The 14,914-nt window shown below is 34.7% G+C and overlaps 2 protein-coding genes across 14 annotated transcripts in view; both read right to left on the bottom strand.

The window, feature by feature from the left end:
* LOC123711208 (LIM domain and actin-binding protein 1) overlaps positions 1–5,531 on the bottom strand; it is a 38,617-nt gene extending 33,086 nt beyond the window's left edge. Inside the window, exon 1 of the mRNA XM_045663686.1 lies at positions 5,275–5,531. The gene's annotated coding sequence lies outside the window, so the exon portion shown is untranslated. The remainder of the gene's footprint in view (positions 1–5,274) is intronic.
* A 406-nt stretch (positions 5,532–5,937) lies between these two features.
* The window catches only part of LOC123711205 (calcium-dependent secretion activator), a 53,344-nt gene continuing 44,367 nt past the window's right edge, over positions 5,938–14,914 (bottom strand). For 12 of the 13 annotated variants that reach the window (XM_045663681.1, XM_045663673.1, XM_045663675.1 and 9 more), the window contains 8 exons: positions 14,399–14,573; positions 13,787–13,921; positions 11,874–12,004; positions 11,043–11,151; positions 10,715–10,849; positions 9,654–9,787; positions 8,399–8,504; positions 5,938–8,066 (listed from right to left, as the gene is read on the bottom strand). In XM_045663681.1, the coding sequence (XP_045519637.1) occupies positions 7,995–8,066; positions 8,399–8,504; positions 9,654–9,787; positions 10,715–10,849; positions 11,043–11,151; positions 11,874–12,004; positions 13,787–13,921; positions 14,399–14,573 (997 nt within the window). In that variant the 3' untranslated portion in view covers positions 5,938–7,994. The remainder of the gene's footprint in view (positions 8,067–8,398; positions 8,505–9,653; positions 9,788–10,714; positions 10,850–11,042; positions 11,152–11,873; positions 12,005–13,786; positions 13,922–14,398; positions 14,574–14,914) is intronic. The other variant, XM_045663679.1, reaches the window with a different exon arrangement.

Below are 14,914 nucleotides of genomic sequence, written 5' to 3'. Positions count from 1 at the left end.
TGTAATTCCACTTGTCTACTTGAACCTGTGCTTATATTAAAGTGGGTGCCAAATGATACAGCAAAGGTAAGTTAAAGAGTAGCGCACAAGGGGCTATGAAAAGAAGTATACTAAATGTAAAGAAGATACTCAAAGTAAAAAGAGTACAAACTGTAGCAATTTGCTCTATCACAAGCTCTGAAATTAACATGTCAATGTGCTGGTCATGTAACACGATACCTGGACAACAGATGGACGTTAAAGACAACACCAGCGTACGACCAATCAGGCTCCATAAGATAAACCACTCCTTATATGGAAATTATATATATTTTTTTTTTATAAAATAGGGGGCAAACGGGCAGGAGGCTCACCTGATGTTAAGTGATACCGCCGCCCATGGACACTCAATGCCAGAGGGCTCGCGAGTGCGTTGCGGGCCTTTTAATAATTTGTACGCTCTTTTCTTGAAGGACCCTAAGTCGAATTGGTTCGGAAATACTTCAGTGGGCAGCTGGTTCCACATAGCGGTAGTGCGCGGCAAAAATTGCCTTGAAAAACGCTCAGTCGTGGAACGTCGGACGTCGAGGTGATACGGGTGGAATTTTGTATTTTGCCTCGACGTCCGATGCTGAAACTCAGCTGCAGGTATTAATCCGAACAACTCCTCTGAACACTCTCCATGGTAAATGCGGTAGAAGATGCAGAGTGACCCCACATCTCTACGCAACGCCAAAGGATCGAGCCGTTCGGAGAGGGATTGGTCATCGACGATTCGAACCGCTCTTCGTTGGATACGGTCAAGTGGAAGGAGCTGGTACTGGGGAGCCCCCGCCCAGAGGTGAGAACAGTATTCCATGTGGGGCCGTATTTGCGCTTTATAGAGTTGCAAGCGGTGGCCCGGAGTGAAGTACCGTCTCGCCTTGCTGAGCACACCAAGCTTTTACATCAAGCGAAATTAAAGAGTTATTATTGAATTGAATTGCTCACTTCCATCAGAGCTTATACACTGAAGATACAATTTTTCGCGTCGTGGGTCATTAAGAAGCTTCAAGGATGAATTAGCGTTGTAGAACTTAGGTGGACTTTCATTTATGTCACTGGGACTGGGATCACTCAAGAGATTGTCTTTTAGTCTTACTTTAAATATTACCAGGCTGTCTGTACTTTTTATATTTTGTGGAAGTTTATTATACCGCAGAACTCCCCCCTCCCGCACAGTTTTTTTAGGTTGGGTTGGGTTAGGTAGGCCTTGTCGTATACCTGGACCAAATCCAGGAGGAGCTAGTTACTAGTACCGATAAGCGACGATCATGCATGATGAATATCATGAAGTGTATAACAGGACCGTAGCAAGTGTGAGTTCCGTGCTTTCTGTCTACCCCTATAAAGCTGTTCAACTGTTGCTGATAAAATATCACGGAAAAATAAAGAAAATTGAGAAGTGCGATGTTTTTTTACGAATTGAATAATAAAAGCATTACTTTTTGTGTCTCGCGTCTGTCCCGATTTTTAAAACAACAAATTGGCTGCATCAAGACAATTGACTTCATTGGCCGTGATTAAATTAGGTCGGTAAACATTCGTAATCAGTATTTACTCTCGTTAACGAGCTATTAGGATAAGGCAAAATATTTGTAGATCACAGAGTGAACCTTACAATTACGCTTGCATACATAAAATGTGTGTGCTAATAGATTCGAACACTGAAGAGTTCTCCTCCGGTTTCAAAGAATAAGAAAGCCTTCATATAATTTTTTACATAGAAATGACGCTACATTTTAGGTATGTGATCATTTCTAATAGGTAGGCCTTTTGAGTTGCATGCCAATTTACGATATTTTCCCTTCATTCCCGGTTTTTCACCGTACCGGCTACTGTTAAATGCGTAGACAGTTGGTGCACAGCCGGGGATCAAACCAGCAACGAGAGTCGCACGTTGTAACTAACCAACACTGTTTATATATACATTTTTCCTACGAAAATACACTTTAGCTACGCGTATATTTTGTGTAATTATTATTTAGACTCGACCTTTTTCTAGCGAGTAATGGTGAGAATCCCGGACGTATCATAGAGTCATAAAAAATCGAAACCTAATAGAATCTTCGCTATTGTTCCTAACAATAATGAATTGTTTAAAGTTCATTTTTTATATTATAAGCATCTTTAAGAATGCGGGCTAGGGTGGAACTGCATAAGTGCGGTTATATTATAAAAAATTCTAAAGTGTGTTCATGAGTTTACGAGAACTAGTTCTTATGGAGTTATAATATGTAAAATAAAGCGCTGTGTCGCTTTATTCACTAATATTAAGTCCTTACATATGAAATTGGCGTTTTGTATGGGAGGAACAAAAAGTCGTTGTTTTTTAAATATCTATAATTAACCATATAATTAATATGTAAGTACAATTGCTATCCATGCACTTTTGCCGTCTTATAGAGAGTTCATTGATCCCTTAACTAAAAAAAAACATTCGGACGGGAATCAATAAAATCTTTGAAGGCGTGGCCTGTACGATCAAATGTCAATTTCATATGTAAAGATCTAAAACTACTACATCGATGACGATTTGATTATCGATGAATCATCCCTGATGAAAATAAGTTAATTTTTTTTTAAATTAAGGTCCCGTAAGTTGGACATTTTCAGCAACTCCATGAAGACCTTTCGCCGAGTCGTTTTAGAAATCTTGCTGTGTTCATTATTTGCTATTATTATTATTTTATTTCTTCCTACATAATGTGTTTACAGCGTTTATTCGCTGATGCTTTGCAGACCCATGTGACTTCTTTAATACAAAGAATGCTTTCGGGAGTTGTGCGCTGCGATATTGTGGGCTACTCGGTTGTGTGGAAGGTGCATGGATATGTGACTTCTGAGGATATTTTCACACATGTACATCTTTTCTCTTACATATATTCATTAGTATCTAATTACCTTCCTTGTGTGTGCTGTTTGAGAGCAAAAATGATGTGATGACAACAGTTTCATAGAAGACATCAATGTTTACAAAAGGATTTCATATGTCCAATTACATAATAAATAGTTAATAATGGTATATTCGATTAATCGTCACATTACTGTATGAATGACCGTTGTGTCTTTCATGTCTTCTTCGAGTCCATGCCTCACAGCCGTATAGTGTGTACTGGCGAGATGTCTTACCCTGGTAAGATTGAACCCTCAATTTGATACTCATGTGGCGGCAACATACTCTTTTCAGATTATCAAAAGAAGCCAATTGGATTCGAGATTTAATTTCTTGATCGGAATCCCGTGTTTCGTTTACCCATGTCCCTAAGGACTTGGTATTGCTGCACGCAATCAAGGGATCTACCTGCTACATCTATGACAGGTTCAATAGTATTATTAACCACTACCTCTGTTTTTGCAATATTAATGGTCAAACTGTCATTTACGCTGTTTATACGTGTTTGCAGGTGTTCTATTGTTGAAGCAATCAGAACTGTGTTTTGTCTGTGTACCGTAGGTTGTTTATGATTTCTCCATTACCTCCACACCTATCTCTAGTCTTCCTACAGCTCGCGCTAAAGTGGCCTTAGCGCAGCAGTGGTTACAATATACAACCCTGACATACTCCCCGACAATTATTTGTTTTTTGTTTCTTCGTAATTTACTCTTACGGTTGCTTAGGGGCACAAGCGTACAACTAATTCTCAGCCCTATCAATAAATAAAAATCGCCTAAGCGAGGAGTAAGGTTACAGAAGCCAAGAATTTTATATATAGACGGAAATTTGTATGTGAAGTTATATTATAAATTCCGAGTTCCTTAAGTCTAAGTGTTCGTATAAAATTGCGGCACAAATCGGTACGTTTAGTGTTGTCAATGTTTGGCGTATTTCCCTAAAATTAGAGGTGAGGCAATGACAAGCGCATTTCAACTCGTAGGTGAAACTTGGCAAGTGTTTTAGGAATTTTGTTATTACAGTTTTTTTTGAAAAATAGAGCATCAGGTTAAGGTCGTTGGAAATGTGTTGTAGCTGTCAAAGAAATCGTTTTGACAATGACTTCTTTTATTTGCAAAGTTCATCGTATATTTAGGTACTTTATAGGTAAGGTATACACATAAAAGACGACTTAACAGTAAATCTTACTTTGAGCCCAGTGTCAAGGCAGGACAGTTGCCAGGATAATTTGTCAGAAACTCAAACGCCGAGTCCATAGACCGGGAATCGAACTTCGAATCCAGGCTTTACTGGCGACACAAAGCCTTACTTATATATTTCTACTCGACATACTAGTTAGCTTGTGGATAATGATAACCAAGTTTATAAAAAAGACAAAAAAATCTTCTAAATGTGTCACTAATAAACATTCTAAATTAAAATTAATTCCGTTGAAGCGTTATGGCAGGACGCAAGACAACAAAAGAAGTGATAATTATTGTTAATTTTGCTTAAGTATAGAGTGTATAAAACTCTACTTAAATTAAAAGTTTAGTAAACAATGAGCTTAATAATCTTATCCAGAGTCATCCAGAGAATGCTACGTTTCTCCTAATGGTTGCTTATCTCGCTACTTAGCTATCTCCAGGTGATAGTGACAAATGGCTTAGCTTGACAGTTGACATGATTGGGCATAATTGTTAGGGCTATTAATTGTTATCCAAAGTTTTTCTGTTATTTATTTGTTACAATACGAAATGCTTAGCCGCATTAAAAAAATCACAATTTGCACGTTATTTAAAAAATTAATATGCATTAAAAACTTTATACGAATATTATAAAAGCAAATCTTTTAATATTTACTTATTAAAATATAACTTGAATTTCAAAAACTAACCGTTAGTCGATAAAGTTTTTTTGTAAGAGGAATAATATTCACCACGACTGAAATTATTAAAGTAACTCTAGTTCTGATATAGAAATAAACCAATTACTAAAAAATATTTAGGCGAAGGTAAAAAGTGTAGAATTCCAGGTATGTAACCCTCACCTAAATACAAAGTCGTAACATTTTTGCATAAGCTCTCTTAAACACAACTATTTTTATCCTTCCTAAATTTAAATACCTAATATATGTTTTCATCAATAATTCGGACATTCGACCATAAAGAAAAAAGGAGAGCCGACGTAATCCAATAGGAATGCAACGAATGCAACAGATGATGCATTCATGCTTTTTATTTTATTTTGAAGACCTACTTAACCGTTGTTTCCGGGGATATGTCGGGCGAAATAACAAAAACTCTCTCTTAAATGTACAATTAAACAAATTTAACAAATACATATGTTATATTAAGTGATAATTCATTGAAAATACTTACGTTCTTGTTATTCACAGTAACATTAAATAATTCGAATACACAACACACGTTCACATTCGGCACCACTGCACTGCGTGTGCGATCTGTCAAACGCAACGGGGTTACCACTTCACAGCACTAAAATTACTCATATTTTAAAAATAATCTTGTAACGCATATTATGATCAACGTAATTAAAACAGAATTTGATTACGGGACATTTAGTCAATATGAATAATTATTCATATTAATATTTTAAAGAACTGACGCGGCTTGGTGTTTTTGCTTTAGTCGCCAGATCGAGAGGTACTAGGTTCACGTTACCTATCTTTTATTATTATTAGCTGTAACTAAAAATAGAAGGCACAATATTTAAAAATGTTGGCACGAATCCGCTTGTGAGCTTTAGTAATCGAATTCGCGTTGCTATAAACTATACTTGTTATATAATACACTAGGTTTGTGATAATAATATTTCCTATTAACGTCTTAATAACTGACTTAGAAATTAGTAAACTTTGAAGTAACCTGCATAATGGAATTACTAATTTACTTTCGTGAGTGAACTAATTTAGTAATGTAAAAGCATACACTTTTAATAAGCCTCTTATTTGTAGGTATCGAAATATAAGTCGTAACAGTATTCTTGAATTATAAAAGGTAAAAATAAAACGATTATAACAGTAAACATTTTATTGTAAATAATTTATTGTATCTTTTGCACTCACGATGGGTTTTAACAGTGCTTCCTGCATTTAAGCGTCTATCAAATTTCAAGCTACTAGTATGGCACAAGTAGCTTACTTAGATTTTAAACCCATCGCAAGTAGATGTCACAAGCTTATTCTGTTATCAATTCAGTCGGCTCATAATGCACTTATACTAGACGTTATCCATTGAGCTCAGTACTCGAATGATGATGACAATGAGTTTGAAACGCAAATAGTAATTAAAACTTTTAAACTAATTTGTTCAGATTAGTCTGGATCAGGCCAAGTAGTACATTTTATGTATTTATAAATAAATAATTAAAATAATGTTAAACCTAATAAAGTAATTTTTAAGAAATAATTATTAAATAGATATGTAAGTATTATTTTAAGTACTATCAAAATGTGAATATTGCATGTGAAAAGTGAAATATTGGGAATTTTTTAGAAAAATAAGTGTAAAGTGTACCAATGTGAGGTATGTGTGAGAGTAAATATATGTATAAAATATTACTGTGTTTTGCTTTTGCTTCTGCGTATATCAAAAATACATTGGTCCTAAGTAAAATTAAACTGTAACTAGATATCGCGTCGGTTGATTTTGGTGATTTTGTCTTGAAAGACAGGTATTAATTTTGTATTCGACGTCAAGAGGCTTTGCCTCAAAACATAATGTTAATAAGCTGTTAATCTTCTGTTGTTTTTTTTGTCAGAGGTTAAACAAAACTTATATAATATTAACGAAATATTGATTCGAGTGTAATGAAATGACATGACACATACATGATTAGCCATCTCAAATAAGATTTTAAGGCGATTCAGCGTCTAATATTTATTTTTTAGACTAATTTTTATCTAAGATTCTTAAAATTTGTCGCTAGTCATTCAAAATTTGTAACTTTAATAGCGTAGAAGAATAATTTTTAACAAATTTTAATTAACTAGTTATTAGAATAAGTATTTTATTAAATGTCATGACGACTAAGTTTGATCCATTACAAAATAGATTTAATTTTTGAATAGAGACTTTAAACTATAATTAAAGGCTACAGCAAAACATTTTTATTCGAGTATTCCCAAAAGAAAAACATTGCCAAACTTTCTGAATCCGAAAAATAGCAACACTTTTGCTGTCATAAATTGTTACGCGAATGTTGGCGCCGTTTTTAAATTTTACTTTTGAAATTACGCGAATCGTAAATATATTAAAGAGTTACAAATCTAGGAATAAAAGAACTTTAAAAATTACTAGGTACATTAGAAAAATATTGATCTTATAGAATAAATCATGTTTTTGAGAACTGTTTATAATTTCTAATAAAAAACTCTTGTTTGCTACATAATATATTGATGAGCAAGACTTTTTGGATTAATTGCCATAGATTAGTTCATGAAACGAAAGTTATTAAAAGTTAAAAAGTTTAACTGGAAGAAAAATAAAATACAACAATCATTCGGGTCACCGACCCAATTTTGTCATGACTATGACAATATTGTACATACATTTTATATGCCATGGATTACAAAGTAATAATATTTTGCACAAAGCGATATGTATTTTTATTGTTAGCACTGGGTAATATGTTTTAAATATTTCATGCTTCCACATCTAATATAATTATTGTGTTATCAAATACTACACTTATACATAATTATTATTTGCTTCAAATCAATCCTCTAACTGTACATAAAGCTTTTTATAAAATAAAGTCTACGTTAATACTAAACTATAGGCTACAATCTTATCAATAAGTGACGCCATTTTGTTGATAGCTTAAAAGAAAATGGCGCGTATTTTGAGATGATATTTTGGGCGCTCGCCCAATATTAGACTACTACATTATGAATTATTTCTGGTTGTTATTCTAGCATTTTCTAACAAAACATTAGTCAGTGAAAGTCCAATAACCTTTTGGGAAATGTGTTATAGTGGAATGAGTGAATTTTGACATCACAGTGAACGTCGTGAGTGACGTATTGATTAAAAATTATATTTTTCTAAATAAATAACAAAATATAGAAAACAACGCACTAAAACCAAGATGAAGCACCTCCTAATTTGGTAGATAATTCGCCTATGCCTCTTCCAAACATGTTGCCAACCTAGAAATAAAACGTTTTAAATATAATCAGTCTAAAATAAAACATAAGTAAATTATTACATTTCCCGCGCTCGGATTTTAAATGATTATTATGATAATTATAATCTCAAAAAGTTACCTACATTGGAAACAGCGCCACCTTTTGTATCTTTTATGAACTAGTATAGTAAATTGTTTATTCTTTTAAGTTTATTCATAGATGTCACTTTAATATTATTTAGAGTCAACAAGAGATGGCGCTGCACACAGTAACCTAAGTCATAAAACGAAACACTTTCTATATTTCAATATCTTCACGTAAAATAATTATGTATGGTATATATATAAAATTACCTTCCCAACAACAGCAGAAACATTTCCAAGTTTTGCCTCCTCTGTGAGAGACTCAAGTTTTGACTTCCCTGCTTTAGTTCCCTCTTCTGCGCCCTCCTCACTGCCGCTAGTAAATTACTAGGTGTTAGATAGAAGGCAAGTAGTAGTAGCCAATAATCTAATAGTAAAGATTCGATTAAACACAAGTCCTTTAATTGTATGGTAAACAAAATAACATTTTGATCATACATCACTATAAACTAATAACTCAATATACATTTTCAACATTCCGGATTTAGGGAAAAAATATTTTAAATTACGACTACTAAACAGCAGTAAGTTTTGTTTTGATATATAATCAATGTTTGTTAAATACTAAAATAATCTACTTCGTTTCAGAATAAATTGATTGAAAAAATAATTTATTTCAGGCCCGGGGCCTCCACTCCTTAATGGTCCCGGGGCCTACAGACCTTTAAATTTGAGCCTGCTTTTCAATTTCTATATATATCGTAAAGGTATAGTGTATATATATATATAGTATAGGTATAGTATATATATATATATGTCGCAGATTCAACGCGATTAATAATTGCAAAATTGGTGTTACTACCTTCGTCCGACATTATAACACAGTGAGTGCGCACGTCCGGCGCAGGCGACGTTCGAAACTCAAGTGACTAAAGAATTTACTTACTCCACGAAACAGTCGCGCCACTGACATTTGGTAGATCACACAGACTAGGCATGTCAATTGTCAACGTTGACAAACTACCTTACCATACCACACCGCATTCTACGAGTAACTTCATAGTGGCGGGAATTTTAAAATATTCATTCTCCGACATATAGTATTGTCTTTTGTTAACAAAGCTTTTACACATTGAAAGAAAACATTTTTTAACCGGATTGAAGCTATGTATTATTATAAACTTATAATTTAAATTACGTAAAATAATTATAAGTTTATAATAATACATAGCTTCAATCCGGTTAAAATGTGGTTTCTTTCAATATAGTATATATTTATCCTTTTTATACAATTGCGAAGATATTAAACGATCCTAGCAATTGCATGTGTATGTAGTAGATAGAGGCAGGCTACTAAAGGGTTTTTTGAGCTGCAGCCCAAGGTTCTTTTTCTAGGGGGTTCTTTTCGCTCGGTGTATTTTTCGCGTATGCCTCTATTACGGGGGACTTCCCCGTAATAGCCTAGATCCCCAAAAATTTACGATCCGCCCATGATAGGACAGCATATATTCCAGTCAAGTCTCACCCGGCGTCCTGCTGAGCAAGAAGTAAGCTGCAAGTGGCTTCCTCTGTATGCATCCTTTGAGCGACTGCTTGGTAGGTTTTTGAGTTGAGCTTGTCATCTATTACACCTTGCAGCTCGAAGTCACTGTTCATTTTCTGTAACAACATTACAACTGTTGGTTTTGTTCCATTTTTACTTTATCGCACGTAATTTAATAAATTACGAAATTATAATCGACTCTCAATTGCAATGAAAAGTATTATATTTTTATTGATTGGCCAGTAAGAACTGTACGAACTTGGTAAATTAAGTAAAAATAATTATTTTATTTGTATAAAGGGGTATGAAGGTTCCACAAAGCTATTTTTATAAGTCGGTGCCAATGGTGGTATATATGGGACTAGATTATGCAGATCGGTCCACACACATAAAAACTGCACCTCGAATTTATAACCTCTTCCAGTTTTTATGAAGTCGGTTTGCAAGAAAAATAAATATTACAATATTCACATTGGTTCACCATGGCCACGGACTTAGAGATTTAAAAAATCATTATAATATATATATATATATATATATATACATATTAAAAGTGTATATATATATATATTATTTAAAAAGTGCGCGAGTTAAGAGTACCAACCCTATAGATATATGTAGTTTACTCGTGCATACAAAGTACACATGTCACAAGTGAAAATTCTTTTTAAATTAATTATTACTAAGGTAAAAGCCCCAATAGATGATCATGTACCAGTATATGATCACTACATGTATTTGTATATCTATATTAATAAAAAAAATCTGCGTTAATTTTATTTACTGCACAAGACTTTATGCGACAAAATTGCCATCTAAAGTTCTAATATGTAACTTGTGCCAATACCAATTAATATAATTGGTTGCTCATAATTGGTCCGTTGTGCGTAAAGCCCTGGCTAATTTAGCCAGCCTAGCTCCTTCCAGAAGCACAGATGTCTCCTGGGCACTACACGGGCTTCACGGGGCGACCTCACTGCTCCAAAGATTTCTGTATATATATATATATCAGAACGTACAGGTATCACACATAATTGCGTTACCTTAACGACAATAGACAGACAGGCGACTTGTTGTGGATGAAGAGCTGGTCGCTCCTGCAACCAGTTTCCAATGAGAGTCATTTGCTGACCGTACCATTGTTCAAATAGTTGAAGTATCCACAGCTCATCTGTCACCTGTAATCCATAAGTAAATATCATAACGAATAAAGTTAATAACATAAAAAATGTTTATACGTTAAATACATATAAATATATATATTTTTAATAGGAGAATCAAGAATATATTAATTAAGAATATTTTGTTTGTTAAAGATTAATATAGTATGTTAGTGTATATATTTTATAATACTTTGTGTATGATAATTACCTTAGATCGAATTTGATCCATAGAATTTCTCATGAATGTGACGTAACCTTGCCCGATGTCCTTGCCAGAGCCTGACACGTTCGCAATCGTCAGAATTGACCCGATCAAACTATAATATATAGTCATTTATAACATATCTGACAATAAATATAATGAAGTCATTACACAAGGCGTCTTGACGCCTTGGCGTTGCAACACCGTTCTTCGGATATTGAGAGCGCTACATCGTAATTGCAAACTGACAGAGAAATTGCAGAGTACCTACAGACGGCGCACGTCGAAAGCTTTATTTAGGTTTAAAGAAGTTTATTATCTTAAAGAAAACACCTTTCAAACGTATTGAAGCTGTGTATTATTATTAAATACATATAATTATTTACATAATTTTAAATTTTTCTCCGACGTTTCGCGTGCTTTTCAGCGTGCGTGGTCACGTGATCAAATTTAAAATGTAAAATTATTAATTAATTATATGTATTTAATAATAATACATAGCTTCAATCCGTTTAAAAAGTGTTTTCTTAATGTGCAAAGGCAATACTAAGTTTATTCTCGTTGTCACTTGTGACTTAAATGAGAAAAAGAAAAAACATGAAGAGGTAATATAACCTTAGTACGCTGATATTGCATTAGAGTCCATCTACCAAAATACTTTGCGTATATAAAACAGATTCATCGTATATCAGGAGGCAAGCTTTTGTTGTTGCACCGGTTGTAACACCGATATAGGTTACCTTAAGCCGTATTCAATTCCGCTTTTGGGTAGATGTATTTGATTAGTTATGCTGGCTACGTGAGGGATTAAAGATACATTTAATGATGTGTATTTACCTTCCCTCATCGAACCGCGCGATCTTCGCGAGCGTAGCCTCCAACACGGCGGACAGGCGAGTCGTCATACCCGTAGCCATTGCGTGGAGGCAGGTCTCGATCTGAGCATCCATTTTAGCATGGTACTGGTACTGTGAGAGAGGTTGGTGTTAACATTTTAACCTGCGCGACCCCGTGTGGAGTGTTAGATGCATGTATGTCTCTAGCGTTATTGTGGAGTAAGCACGTCGGCTTGACGATTGGAGGCATTGCCATGAAGATCTTATCATTTTACTTTGCACTTTATAGGTTGACAGTCTTGATTAGATTAGATGTTTAAGTAGTCGTTAAATCAATAGTATTGTTTTGAATGTGCATAGTCTTTGTAATAAATTTTAATTTAAGAATATATTTTGACAAGTTGTTAGAATTAAATTGATACTGGCACTGACTAACCTTATCAATTGACTTAAGGTAAATATGGACTGTTAAGAAACAAATATTCAATGGCAACAATTTTGATTTAGGATTCCTTCATCGCGTTTCTATTAATGAATTGTAGCAAGGAGCACTATGTCAACCGCAGCCTCCGTGCATGGTCTCAAGCTGTATCTAGCATTAGTAGCATAGCATGTGTGTGAAGCCAATTTGATGTAATCAATTTTGACCCCCCAGTGAATTGTACCCATGTAAAATGTTAACAACCAACTCGATGGATGATGTAAATGGAACATGGTTAAAATATTACAGTTTAGGTTTCTTTGGCACGGAGATTGGCAAACGCTTAACGCCGCCATTTTGAAAAATCCGCCATCTTATTTTTAAAGACCACAGATTAATGCTACGTAGAGTTATCTCTGTCACTGAAAGGTTATTTCTGATAGAGTAGATATAAAAAAATACTTTTACATAGATTTACTAGTATATCAAATCTAATACAATAACAGATTTATTCTTTGGCGAAGTTAGGTTACTTTGGTTTAGTACCAAAAAAACCTTGTACTGTCAACGATTTTACAAAAATGTAATTAAGCTTAGCTGAGCGTTGCTACATCCTATAATACAATATTATTGAATTGAAAATGTTAGTTACGTCGAAAATAAAATACTGTTTAACCATAACTGCAAAATTCCAAGGGAAGGCTCTCTTTCTTATTGATTAGCGTACTATAAGCCTCAATTAGTTAATATATAAATTAACAGTATTTTATTTAAATTGATCTACCAATTTAGTAATAATGATCAAAATACCTCAGTGGATTACCCAAGTTATCGAACGCAAATTGAAAACTGTTATAGTATCAAATGCCGTTGTTCACTCATTGGATGGACCCATATAAAACATTACCCAGGGTATGCCGTGAATCGTGCTAACGAAGTGTTTTCCACAACCTCTCGACTTCAGCCACTGGGGCCTTCAAGCCAGTTCGTGGTTAAACTAGCCGAGGATATTTTATAGACATTTTCACACATAGATTAGATATTCTTTAAAATTCTTACCCACATTTTTCTCTTTTTATAACGGCGTAAACACAATTTGACAGAAAGAGACGAAAGAGTTTTTTTTAGTTAACAAAGATCACTATGAATTAATGAGTAAAGGGGATAGTGACTATACATTTAAAATAACTATGGTTAGGCGCATGAGACCCGGAGTAATCCATTAATTCTCTACGTTTTAACTTTAGACTTAATACAAGCTACAATATAAAGAGTACCTTTATCGTCGCAGTTCCTATATTTAATTTACGGATAACGGGGCGTAAATTCATGTAAAAAGTAATTACAATAAACGTTTAAAAGTATACATGACCATGAAGTAAATAATATACAACATGCAGCCAGCAGTATTGGGTTATAGGAGATAACGTTAATGTATGTTTCATTACGCGCCGTTATCCTTTAGTTAAATATAAGAACGGCCGTGTACGTACAATATCCACGCCTTCGACAGCGCATAGCTTCAACGCTTGGTTCTTCGCGTCCAGTGCCACATTTACCATTGCACAGATCTCAGCTGGTATTATGTAGTCTGTTGACATGAATGTCACACTTTTTTTCAGCCACGACTGAAAATATCAACCAAAATTTGATCAGACCAGATACAAAAGACGTTATAACGTAATAAGACCTTCTTGCGTCTTTTTGATTTTGAATGGACAGCATGCAACACAACGTTGTAATGACACACTGCCTTTGTGTGATAAGAGGAAATTTTTTTTAATTAATAAGTAAGTGGCTTGAACATACACCTCTCAATTCTGAGGTCATGAGTTCGATTTACGGTCTTCCCTATGTGCGCTTTAACACTTTGGTTTGCAAGGAACACATCTTCGTGTCAGGGACAAAAGGCTTATCTCTTACTAGCACTACACCACAGTCTTTTCAGTGTCACAATTACCAGAACAAGATAAGTTAATTTTCTGGAAAAACCATGGATGTGGTGTTCAATCAAATATGTTTTTTTGCTGGCTTTTGACAGGCTGATCACTTAAGCGAATGGAGACTAATAAAAACATTTTCATTTTACTATTACAAATGTTAACCTGGAATGACGCCTCCGTCTTCTGTATACATGTCTCCATCATGTCGCTTGCCATCAACTTCAGGCGTTGTTCCAGGTGGGACCGGAACTCTGGTTCTGGCCAGTGCAGGTCTCTGATGAAGCTTTGCAGAGCATCCAGCTTCCAGAATAATTCTTCACTGGTAGCACAACCGTTGCTGTAATAGAACATCACCACGTCACGTGTGCACTTTACGATTCCTGAGGTTTTTTATGACCCAAGTAGTTAACGAAATTAACATTAACGAAAAAGAATTAAAAGGAAAAGATGCAAGTACGTATAAGCAAGTACGTGCATGAACACGTAGAGATCAAGGAAGTTTAGAAAAACTCAACGCGACTGGAAGAACGAACAGCACCTGACCCCGAGGCCGATTGGGCCGATCAAGTAAAGGCCATTACATGTCTTACCATCACTCAGGCGCAGAGGCTTGCCGATGGTGTAATGGTGATGGTGTAATGATGGTGTTATACGGCACCACTAACACCACCTTCAGAA

The sequence above is a fragment of the Pieris brassicae genome, chromosome 6 (assembly GCF_905147105.1).
Source record: "Pieris brassicae chromosome 6, ilPieBrab1.1, whole genome shotgun sequence".
Lineage (NCBI taxonomy): Eukaryota > Metazoa > Arthropoda > Insecta > Lepidoptera > Pieridae > Pieris > Pieris brassicae.
Note: the sequence above shows the minus strand (reverse complement) of the source record. Positions and strands in the feature narration are given on the sequence as shown.